General features: G+C 38.7%; 1 protein-coding gene across 19 annotated transcripts; it reads right to left on the bottom strand.

The window, feature by feature from the left end:
* Window positions 1–445: 445 nt before the first annotated feature.
* Window positions 446–10,296, bottom strand: si:ch211-132p1.2 (proteinase-activated receptor 4). 19 transcript variants are annotated; one of them, XM_049586698.1, is made up of 4 exons: window positions 2,576–3,898; window positions 2,506–2,539; window positions 2,200–2,233; window positions 446–1,792 (listed from the first exon to the last, which is right to left on the bottom strand). In XM_049586698.1, exons 3-4 carry the CDS (start codon window positions 2,219–2,221, stop codon window positions 741–743), a joined length of 1,074 nt encoding a protein of 357 aa, XP_049442655.1. In that variant the 5' UTR covers window positions 2,222–2,233; window positions 2,506–2,539; window positions 2,576–3,898; the 3' UTR covers window positions 446–740. The 19 variants fall into 19 exon arrangements, with proteins under 19 accessions (XP_049442655.1, XP_049442658.1, XP_049442660.1 ...); XM_049586701.1 differs by lacking the exon at window positions 2,200–2,233 and adding an exon at window positions 1,963–1,996; XM_049586703.1 differs by lacking the exon at window positions 2,200–2,233 and adding an exon at window positions 1,861–1,894.
* Between the last annotated feature and the right edge of the window lie 689 nt (window positions 10,297–10,985).

Here is a 10,985-nt window from a genome sequence, read left to right as displayed (position 1 = left end):
AACACATACTTGTGGGCTTCGGCCTGAGATGTTTCCATTAATGTTTATTATTCCAAAACACAAATCTTAATATCCATCTATTTTCTAACCGCTTAACCTCTTGAGGGTTGTGGGGGGCTGGAGTCTATTCCAGCTGACACATAGAGACAGACAACCTTTCACACTCACATTCACACCTACGGACAATTTAGAGTCACCGATTAACCTGCAAGTCTGAAACCCACACTGACACGGGAGAACATGCAAACTCCGCACAGAAGGGCTCCCACACCTGGGATCGAACCGGGAACCCTCTCACTGTGAGGCGACAGTGCTAACCACTGTACCACTGTGCTGCCAGAAACCTGAATTCTTAATATAATAAAGTCAGAGTTGATTTGTTCTGATATAAAGAAGGTCTTAGGACTCAGATATAGACAGAAAAGACTTTCTCAGTCTGTCTGTGAACGTTTTATTAAACACGTTTATTTTCTCTGTGAATTTACAAAACTGTCTTTAATCTTTGATTCTGTGTATTTACACAACAGTCGAGCAGTGTGTTTTAAATATTACTTTATTAATGTGTAAATAAACTAAATCAGGTAGTTTGTAAATCTACAATCAATCAAGTCATCAGGGATCAATTCAGCCTTCATATCAACAGTTTAAAGGAGCAGTCCAACACATTAAAAATCAGCTGTGATGATGTCAGCAGTCATGTGACCATCAGGTAAACGTGGTTCTGACACAGTGACGCCTCCTCACACCGTCTCAGATGAGTCACACCGAGTTGACTCTGTGACCTTTGACCTCCGTCCTGATGACGAAGAGTACGACACGTTGTTCCCCAGAGAAGACCGTTTATCCTCGGAGTTGCCGCGGCAACACAGCACATTCCTGGCCTTCTCCCTGAACTCCACCGACACGAAGTAGAAGATGAAGGGGTCGATGCAGCTGTTGAAGGTGCTGACTGCTAAGCTAACCATGTAGGGGACATACATGTCCTCACCGTCTCCCTCCAGCGAGCTGTCAACGTAGGTGAGGAGGAGGAGGATGTTACTGGGCAGCAGACATACGATGAACACCAGCAGCACCAGCACCGTCACCCGGACGGCGTGACCGTAGCGCTTCCCCTCAGCCAGCAGAGTGCGCAGTACGGCGCCGTGGCAGAACAGTACGACCAGGAAGGGCAGCAGGAAGCAGACGGTAAACAAGGTGGCAAAATACGGCAGGAAGTAGCTCTCCTGGTCCTCCTCCGGCAGTGCATCATGGCAGGTGGTAATCTGCAGCTCATCCAGCATGTAGGTCTGCTGCGACACCAGCAATGGCAGCATGGCGGCCAACACCACCATCCACACCGCCGCCGACATGTACAGAGATACCCGCCGGCTGCGCAGCGTCTTGGCACCAAACGGGTGGACCAAAGCAATGTACCGGTCCAGAGCCACCAGTGCCAGACACAGCACAGACCCGTACATGTTGCCGTAAAACATCGCCATGACGATGCGGCAGAAGGTCTCGCCCAGCTCCCAGTTGTTTCCTCTGAAGTGGTACACGATGCGGAATGGCAGCGCCAACAGCAGCAGGCAGTCGGCGGCGGTGAGGTTGATGAGCAGCGTAGTGGATGGCAGCTGTTTGGTCCTGAACAGCAGGACCCACAGAGCCAGCAGGTTGGAAGGGAGACCCACCAGGAACGCCAGCAGGTAGAGGATCGGCAGGTACACGTTGGTGGTCGGAGCCTGGATCTCCTTCAGCTGCCGCTCCTTCAGGGTGGTGAAGTTACACTTCATCTTCAGCTTGAACGTCCGCAGACCTGCAGAGACCACAACACACATCAGACTGTAGACCTGCAGAGACCACAACACACATCAGACTGTAGACCTGCAGAGACCACAACACACATCAGTCTGTAGACCTGCAGAGACCACAACACACATCAGTCTGTAGACCTGCAGAGACCACAACACACATCAGACTGTAGACCTGCAGAGACCACAACACACATCAGTCTGTAGACCTGCAGAGACCACAACACACATCAGTCTGTAGACCTGCAGAGACCACAACACACATCAGACTGTAGACCTGCAGAGACCACAAAACACATCAGACTGTAGACCTGCAGAGACCACAACACACATCAGATGTAGACCTGCAGAGACCACAACACACATCAGTCTGTAGACCTGCAGAGACCACAACACACATCAGACTGTAGACCTGCAGAGACCACAACACACATCAGTCTGTAGACCTGCAGAGACCACAACACACACATCAGTCTGTAGACCTGCAGAGACCACAACACACATCAGACTGTAGACCTGCAGAGACCACAACACACATCAGATGTAGACCTGCAGAGACCACAACACACATCAGACTGTAGACCTGCAGAGACCACAAAACACATCAGACTGTAGACCTGCAGAGACCACAACACACATCAGACTGTAGACCTGCAGAGACCACAACACACATCAGATGTAGACCTGCAGAGACCACAACACACATCAGACTGTAGACCTGCAGAGACCACAACACACATCAGACTGTAGACCTGCAGAGACCACAACACACACATCAGTCTGTAGACCTGCAGAGACCACAACACACATCAGTCTGTAGACCTGCAGAGTTCCAGTGTTTCTGCTATGCGTATTTTGTGTACTGAGTTGCTTTGCTGGCATCGTTGATCAACAAAATGTCCCCCAGTTTCCAGTCTTGAGGCTCAGACAGCTGTTTCCTCCTGCACACTAACCAGGTGTGGCAGCAGCAGACCAGCAGCTCCAGTGCTCTGTGAGGTTAAATGACTGGTTTTGTCAGTGGAGTCTGGAGGTGCTGATATAACGGCTTTAGTTCCTAGGCGTTTTTTAGGTTGTGACTGAAGTTAACATTCAGCTACACACAAGTCCATTTTTTAATCTCTGGCTTCAGTTCCCTGTTGGAACAGGTGGTGAAAATATCCTGAACACAGCAAACACTTAAACTTTGTTTAATTAATCAATCAGGTAATAGACCCATTAACTGTTAGTTAACACTATGACGTTTTTGGTGGGCGGGGCTTAGCTGGAGGCAAAACAGTTCTCCACAGACATTAGCTAGCGCTAGCTAACAAGTTGTGTTGTCTTGTTTTAGACGATGGAGGAAGATGATGTGAGTGGTGCGTTCAGAAACACTCATTGTGAGTGTGGGAGCGCACTCTGACACAAACTGGAGCGTTGATAAATTGGGAGCGCTGTCTGAATGTAGCGTTGGGTTATCCAGAGCAGCGCACTCTCAGAGTGGCAGAGCGCACTCTGGACACTCTGTCTGTGGAGACGGAGAGTCCAGGTGTGTGTGGAGACAGAGTCCAGGTGTGTGTGGAGACAGAGTCCAGGTGTGTGTGGAGTATCAGACACCAGTATGTGTTGCTATGTGACGGGATCACAGGTCAGTCTGATGGCACAGTCGTGAACTTTGTCTCGAACTGACCTGATAAAAGTTCCTGTCAGTGAATATTTAAAGTCTCTCATCTCCTTAAACAAGGTGACACATATTTTTGTTGTAGTTTACTGAGTTTAGGATAAAAAATGTCTGATTAAAACATTCAGAGGATCTTTTAAAGATTAGTATTATAAGTACTATGAGTGAGCAGCACTCTGTCGTAGCCCACAGGTGATGAACACACAGTGGTGTGTGGTTTCTCATCAGGCTGAAACTTTTTAAACACAACGAGACTGATTGATGATTATATATCAGTGTTCTCACTGTGTCACATGTTCAGACTGGAATTTAACACAAAACAATATATATTAATACTATACTGTACAACTGTAATGTCCTCACTATAATAAAATGTCCTCACTATAATAAAATGTCCTCACTGTGATAAAATGTCCTCACTATAATAAAATGTACTCACTATAATAAAATGTCTTCACTGTGATAAAATGTCCTCACTATAATAAAATGTCCTCACTGTGATAAAATGTCCTCACTATAATAAAATGTCCTCACTATAATAAAATGTCCTCACTGTGATAAAATGTCCTCACTATAATAAAATGTCTTCACTGTGATAAAATGTCCTCACTGTAATAAAATGTCTTCACTGTGATAAAATGTCCTCACTGTGATAAAATGTCCTCACTATAATAAAATGTCTTCACTGTGATAAAATGTCCTCACTGTGATAAAATGTCCTCACTATAATAAAATGTCCTCACTATAATAAAATGTCCTCACTGTGATAAAATGTCCTCACTGTAATAAAATGTCTTCACTGTGATAAAATGTCCTCACTGTGATAAAATGTCCTCACTATAATAAAATGTCTTCACTGTGATAAAATGTCCTCACTGTGATAAAATGTCCTCACTATAATAAAATGTACTCACTATAATAAAATGTCCCCACTGTGATAAAATGTCCTCACTGTAATAAAATGTCCTCACTATAATAAAATGTCTTCACTGTGATAAAATGTTCTCACTATAATAAAATGTCTTCACTGTGATAAAATGTCCTCACTGTGATAAAATGTCCTCACTATAATAAAATGTCCTCACTGTAATAAAATGTCCTCACTGTGATAAAATGTACTCACTATAATAAAATGTCCTCACTGTAATAAAATGTCCTCACTGTGATAAAATGTCCTCACTATAATAAAATGTCCTCACTGTGATAAAATGTACTCACTATAATAAAATGTTCTCACTATAATAAAATGTCCCCACTGTGATAAAATGTCCTCACTGTGATAAAATGTACTCACTGTGATAAAATGTCCTCACTGTGATAAAATGTACTCACTATAATAAAATGTCCTCACTGTGATAAAATGTACTCACTATAATAAAATGTCCTCACTATAATAAAATGTCCTCACTGTGATAAAATGTCCTCACTGTAATAAAATGTACTCACTATAATAAAATGTCCTCACTGTGATAAAATGTCCTCACTGTGATAAAATGTCCCCACTGTGATAAAATGTCCTCACTGTGATAAAATGTCCTCACTGTAATAAAATGTCCTCACTATAATAAAATGTCCTCACTGTGATAAAATGTACTCACTATAATAAAATGTCCTCACTGTGATAAAATGTACTCACTATAATAAAATGTCCTCACTGTAATAAAATGTCCTCACTATAATAAAATGTACTCACTGTGATAAAATGTCCTCACTGTAATAAAATGTCCTCACTGTGATAAAATGTACTCACTATAATAAAATGTCCTCACTGTAATAAAATGTCCTCACTATAATAAAATGTCCTCACTATAATAAAATGTCCTCACTGTGATAAAATGTACTCACTATAATAAAATGTCCTCACTATAATAAAATGTACTCACTGTGATAAAATGTCCTCACTATAATAAAATGTCCTCACTATAATAAAATGTACTCACTGTGATAAAATGTACTCACTATAATAAAATGTCCTCACTATAATAAAATGTACTCACTGTGATAAAATGTACTCACTATAATAAAATGTCCTCACTATAATAAAATGTCCTCACTGTGATAAAATGTACTCACTATGATAAAATGTCCTCACTATAATAAAATGTCCTCACTGTGATAAAATGTACTCACTATAATAAAATGTCCCCACTTTGATAAAATGTCCTCACTATAATAAAATGTCCTCACTGTGATGAAATGTCCTCACTATAATAAAATGTCCTCACTGTGATAAAATGTCCTCACTGTGATAAAATGTCCTCACTGTGATAAAATGTCCTCACTATAATAAAATGTCCTCACTGTGATAAAATGTACTCACTATAATAAAATGTCCTCACTGTGATGAAATGTCCTCACTATAATAAAATGTCCTCACTGTGATAAAATGTACTCACTATAATAAAATGTCCTCACTGTGATGAAATGTCCTCACTGTGATAAAATGTCCTCACTATAATAAAATGTCTTCACTGTGATAAAATGTCCTCACTATAATAAAATGTCCCCACTTTGATAAAATGTCCTCACTATAATAAAATGTCCTCACTTTGATAAAATGTCCTCACTATAATAAAATGTCCTCACTATAATAAAATGTCCCCACTTAAACAAAATGTCCTCACTGTGATAAAATGTCCCCACTTTGATAAAATGTCCTCACTATAATAAAATGTCCTCACTATAATAAAATGTCCCCACTTAAACAAAATGTCCTCACTGTGATAAAATGTCCCCACTGTGATAAAATGTACTCACTATAATAAAATGTCCTCACTATAATAAAATGTACTCACTGTGATAAAATGTCCTCACTATAATAAAATGTCCTCACTATAATAAAATGTACTCACTGTGATAAAATGTACTCACTATAATAAAATGTCCTCACTATAATAAAATGTACTCACTGTGATAAAATGTACTCACTATAATAAAATGTCCTCACTGTGATAAAATGTACTCACTATGATAAAATGTCCTCACTATAATAAAATGTCCTCACTGTGATAAAATGTACTCACTATAATAAAATGTCCTCACTGTGATAAAATGTCCTCACTATAATAAAATGTCCTCACTGTGATAAAATGTACTCACTATAATAAAATGTCCTCACTGTGATGAAATGTCCTCACTATAATAAAATGTCCTCACTGTGATAAAATGTCCTCACTGTGATAAAATGTCCCCACTGTGATAAAATGTCCTCACTGTGATAAAATGTCCTCACTGTGATAAAATGTACTCACTATAATAAAATGTCCTCACTGTGATAAAATGTACTCACTGTGATAAAATGTACTCACTATAATAAAATGTCCTCACTGTGATAAAATGTACTCACTATAATAAAATGTCCTCACTGTGATAAAATGTACTCACTGTGATAAAATGTCCTCACTATAATAAAATGTCCTCACTGTGATAAAATGTACTCACTATAATAAAATGTCCTCACTGTGATGAAATGTCCTCACTGTGATAAAATGTACTCACTGTGATAAAATGTACTCACTATAATAAAATGTACTCACTGTGATAAAATGTCCTCACTGTGATAAAATGTACTCACTGTGATAAAATGTACTCACTATAATAAAATGTCCTCACTGTGATGAAATGTCCTCACTGTGATAAAATGTCCTCACTGTGATAAAATGTACTCACTGTGATAAAATGTACTCACTATAATAAAATGTACTCACTGTGATAAAATGTACTCACTGTGATAAAATGTACTCACTATAATAAAATGTCCTCACTGTGATAAAATGTACTCACTGTGATAAAATGTACTCACTATAATAAAATGTACTCACTGTGATAAAATGTCCTCACTGTGATAAAATGTACTCACTATAATAAAATGTCCTCACTGTGATAAAATGTACTCACTGTGATAAAATGTCCTCACTATAATAAAATGTCCTCACTGTGATAAAATGTACTCACTATAATAAAATGTCCTCACTGTGATGAAATGTCCTCACTGTGATAAAATGTCCTCACTATAATAAAATGTCTTCACTGTGATAAAATGTCCTCACTATAATAAAATGTCCCCACTTTGATAAAATGTCCTCACTATAATAAAATGTCCTCACTTTGATAAAATGTCCTCACTATAATAAAATGTCCTCACTATAATAAAATGTCCCCACTTAAACAAAATGTCCTCACTGTGATAAAATGTCCCCACTTTGATAAAATGTCCTCACTATAATAAAATGTCCTCACTATAATAAAATGTCCCCACTTTGATAAAATGTCCTCACTATAATAAAATGTCCTCACTATAATAAAATGTCCCCACTTAAACAAAATGTCCTCACTATAATAAAATGTCCCCACTTTGATAAAATGTCCTCACTATAATAAAATGTCCTCACTATAATAAAATGTCCCCACTTAAACAAAATGTCCTCACTGTGATAAAATGTCCTCACTATAATAAAATGCCCCCACTTTGATAAAATGTCCTCACTATAATAAAATGTCCCCACTTTGATAAAATGTCCTCACTATAATAAAATGTCTTCACTGTGATAAAATGTCCTCACTATAATAAAATGTCCCCACTTTGATAAAATGTCCTCACTATAATAAAATGCCCCCACTTTGATAAAATGTCCTCACTATAATAAAATGTCCCCACTTAAACAAAATGTCCTCACTATAATAAAATGTCCCCACTTAAACAAAATGTCCCCACTGTGATAAAATGTCCTCACTATAATAAAATGTCCTCACTATAATAAAATGTACTCACTGTGATAAAATGTACTCACTATAATAAAATGTCCTCACTATAATAAAATGTCCCCACTTTGATAAAATGTCCTCACTATAATAAAATGTTCTCACTATAATAAAATGTCCTCACTATAATAAAATGTCCCCACTTAAACAAAATGTCCTCACTGTGATAAAATGTCCTCACTATAATAAAATGTCCCCACTTTGATAAAATGTCCTCACTATAATAAAATGTCCTCACTATAATAAAATGTCCCCACTTAAACAAAATGTTCTCACTGTGATAAAATGTCCTCACTATAATAAAATGTCCCCACTTTGATAAAATGTCCTCACTATAATAAAATGTCCCCACTTAAACAAAATGTCCTCACTGTGATAAAATGTCCTCACTATAATAAAATGTCCTCACTGTGATAAAATGTCCTCACTGTGATAAAATGTACTCACTATAATAAAATGTCCTCACTATAATAAAATGTCCTCACTGTGATAAAATATACTCACTATAATAAAATGTCCTCACTATAATAAAATGTCCCCACTTTGATAAAATGTCCTCACTATAATAAAATGTCCTCACTATAATAAAATGTCCCCACTTAAACAAAATGTCCTCACTGTGATAAAATGTCCTCACTATAATAAAATGTCCCCACTTAAACAAAATGTCCTCACTGTGATAAAATGTCCTCACTATAATAAAATGTCCTCACTATAATAAAATGTCCCCACTTTGATAAAATGTCCTCACTATAATAAAATGTCCCCACTTAAACAAAATGTCCTCACTATAATAAAATGTCCCCACTTTGATAAAATGTCCTCACTATAATAAAATGTCCTCACTGTGATAAAATGTCCTCACTATAATAAAATGTACTCACTATAATAAAATGTCCTCACTATAATAAAATGTCCCCACTTAAACAAAATGTCCTCACTGTGATAAAATGTCCTCACTATAATAAAATGTCCTCACTATAATAAAATGTCCTCACTATAATAAAATGTCCTTACTATAATAAAATGTCCTCACTATAATAAAATGTACTCACTATAATAAAATATCCCCACTTAAACAAAATGTCCTCACTGTGATAAAATGTCCTCACTATAATAAAATGTACTCACTATAATAAAATGTCCCCACTTAAACAAAATGTCCTCACTGTGATAAAATGTCCTCACTATAATACAATGTACTCACTATAATAAAATGTCCCCACTTTGATAAAATGTCCTCACTATAATAAAATGTCCCCACTTTGATAAAATGTCCTCACTATAATAAAATGTCCCCACTTAAACAAAATGTCCTCACTATAATAAAATGTCCCCACTGTGATAAAATGTCCTCACTGTGATAAAATGTCCCCACTGTGATAAAATGTCCTCACTGTGATAAAATGTCCCCACTGTGATAAAATGTCCTCACTGTGATAAAATGTCCCCACTGTGATAAAATGTCCTCACTATAATAAAATGTCCCCACTGTGATAAAATGTCCTCACTATAATAAACAGTCTTTCAGAGACATAAAGTCAGCCTGGTCCTCTCAAGGGTAGAAGAACAGGGACAGACACACAGGTTGAGTTCATACAGGGAGGATCCTGAGAGTCAATTAAAACATGTTCTGATCTGAAGCAAGGGCTGCTGGGAATCAAACCTGTCTCTACCTGTCCATGTGCTCGGAGGGGATAGAAGAAGAAGACTTACGGACAGACATGCTGGAACAGTTATCTATAGGGCGAGGAGACGAAGAGACACTGCAGATGGTCGACAGCAGAGAGACGAAGACCAGAGTCCCAAAAACCAACTTCATCTTCCTCTTGTCCTTTGTTTCTTACACTTCTTCTTCTTCTTCTTCCTCCTCTTCTCTTGTTGTCCTCCTCCTAGCTCCTACAGCCCCTCTTGTTTTAGCAGCTGTATCTCTGAGTTTTTGTGAATGTCTCGGCGGCAGCAGCTCTTTTCCTCTTCCTCAAACTGCCCTGTGGTTTTACAGAACATCAGCAGTCCTCTGGTGGTGGTGTGTTTGTGGTCGTATCAGGAGGACCTGCAGTATCAGAGCTGTGAGGCTCAGCAGCCTGTTTGTGTTATCTGAGCCCAGAGCTGCTGGTGTTGACTCGTCTCCTCTGCTAATGGCATCCAGATGTGTGTGTGTGTGTGTGTGTGTGTGTGTGTGTGTGTGTGTGTGTGTGTGTGTATGTGTGTATATGGGTGTATATGGTATGTCTGTCTTTGTGGGGACCAGTTGGAGGCCCTGGTTAGTGGGGACATGTTGAACATGTCGTCTGGGTTCAGATGAGTTAAATGTTTACAGGTAATGTTTGGAAACTGCACTGTGGTCTCACAAACACAGAAGTAGGAACGTGTGTGTGTGTGTGTGTGTGTGTGTGTGTGTGTGTGTGTGTGTGTGTGTGTGTGTGTGTGTTGTTCCTCCCACGCTATGATTAAATCGATGATGGAAACATTGAAGTGCTGAGCTTCCTTCATCAAACAGGAAATGCCTCTGACCTTTGTGTAACTAATTGTGCTCTCAGCCCCGCCCCTAAAACGCTGATGAACTGACTGCAGCTCAGCAATAGTGTTTTTCCATATGCTGAGATAGTGTGACAGATTAGAGGACAAAAGACCCCTGAGGATGGACAGAGAAGAGTCCACCATCTCCTCTACAGAGGAGTTAAGACACCCAAACTGAAAGAGACCCAAACAACCACTAAGACACAAACTGACCACAAAGAGATGCAAAATTACTTCAGACAGATGTAAAACATTTACAC

The sequence above is a fragment of the Epinephelus fuscoguttatus genome, linkage group LG9 (assembly GCF_011397635.1).
Source record: "Epinephelus fuscoguttatus linkage group LG9, E.fuscoguttatus.final_Chr_v1".
Taxonomy (NCBI): Eukaryota; Metazoa; Chordata; class Actinopteri; order Perciformes; family Serranidae; genus Epinephelus; species Epinephelus fuscoguttatus.
This window is presented reverse-complemented; position numbering and strand designations above follow the sequence as displayed.

Bases quoted from the DNA above. Each gene is read 5' to 3' on its own strand.
- si:ch211-132p1.2 (XM_049586695.1), bottom strand. From the start codon at position 10,027: ATGAAGTTGGTTTTTGGGACTCTGGTCTTCGTCTCTCTGCTGTCGACC. The intron at 1,793-9,921 runs GTAAGTCTTCTT...TGGTCTCTGCAG, and splicing joins CTGTTCCAGCATGTCTGTCC to GTCTGCGGACGTTCAAGCTG.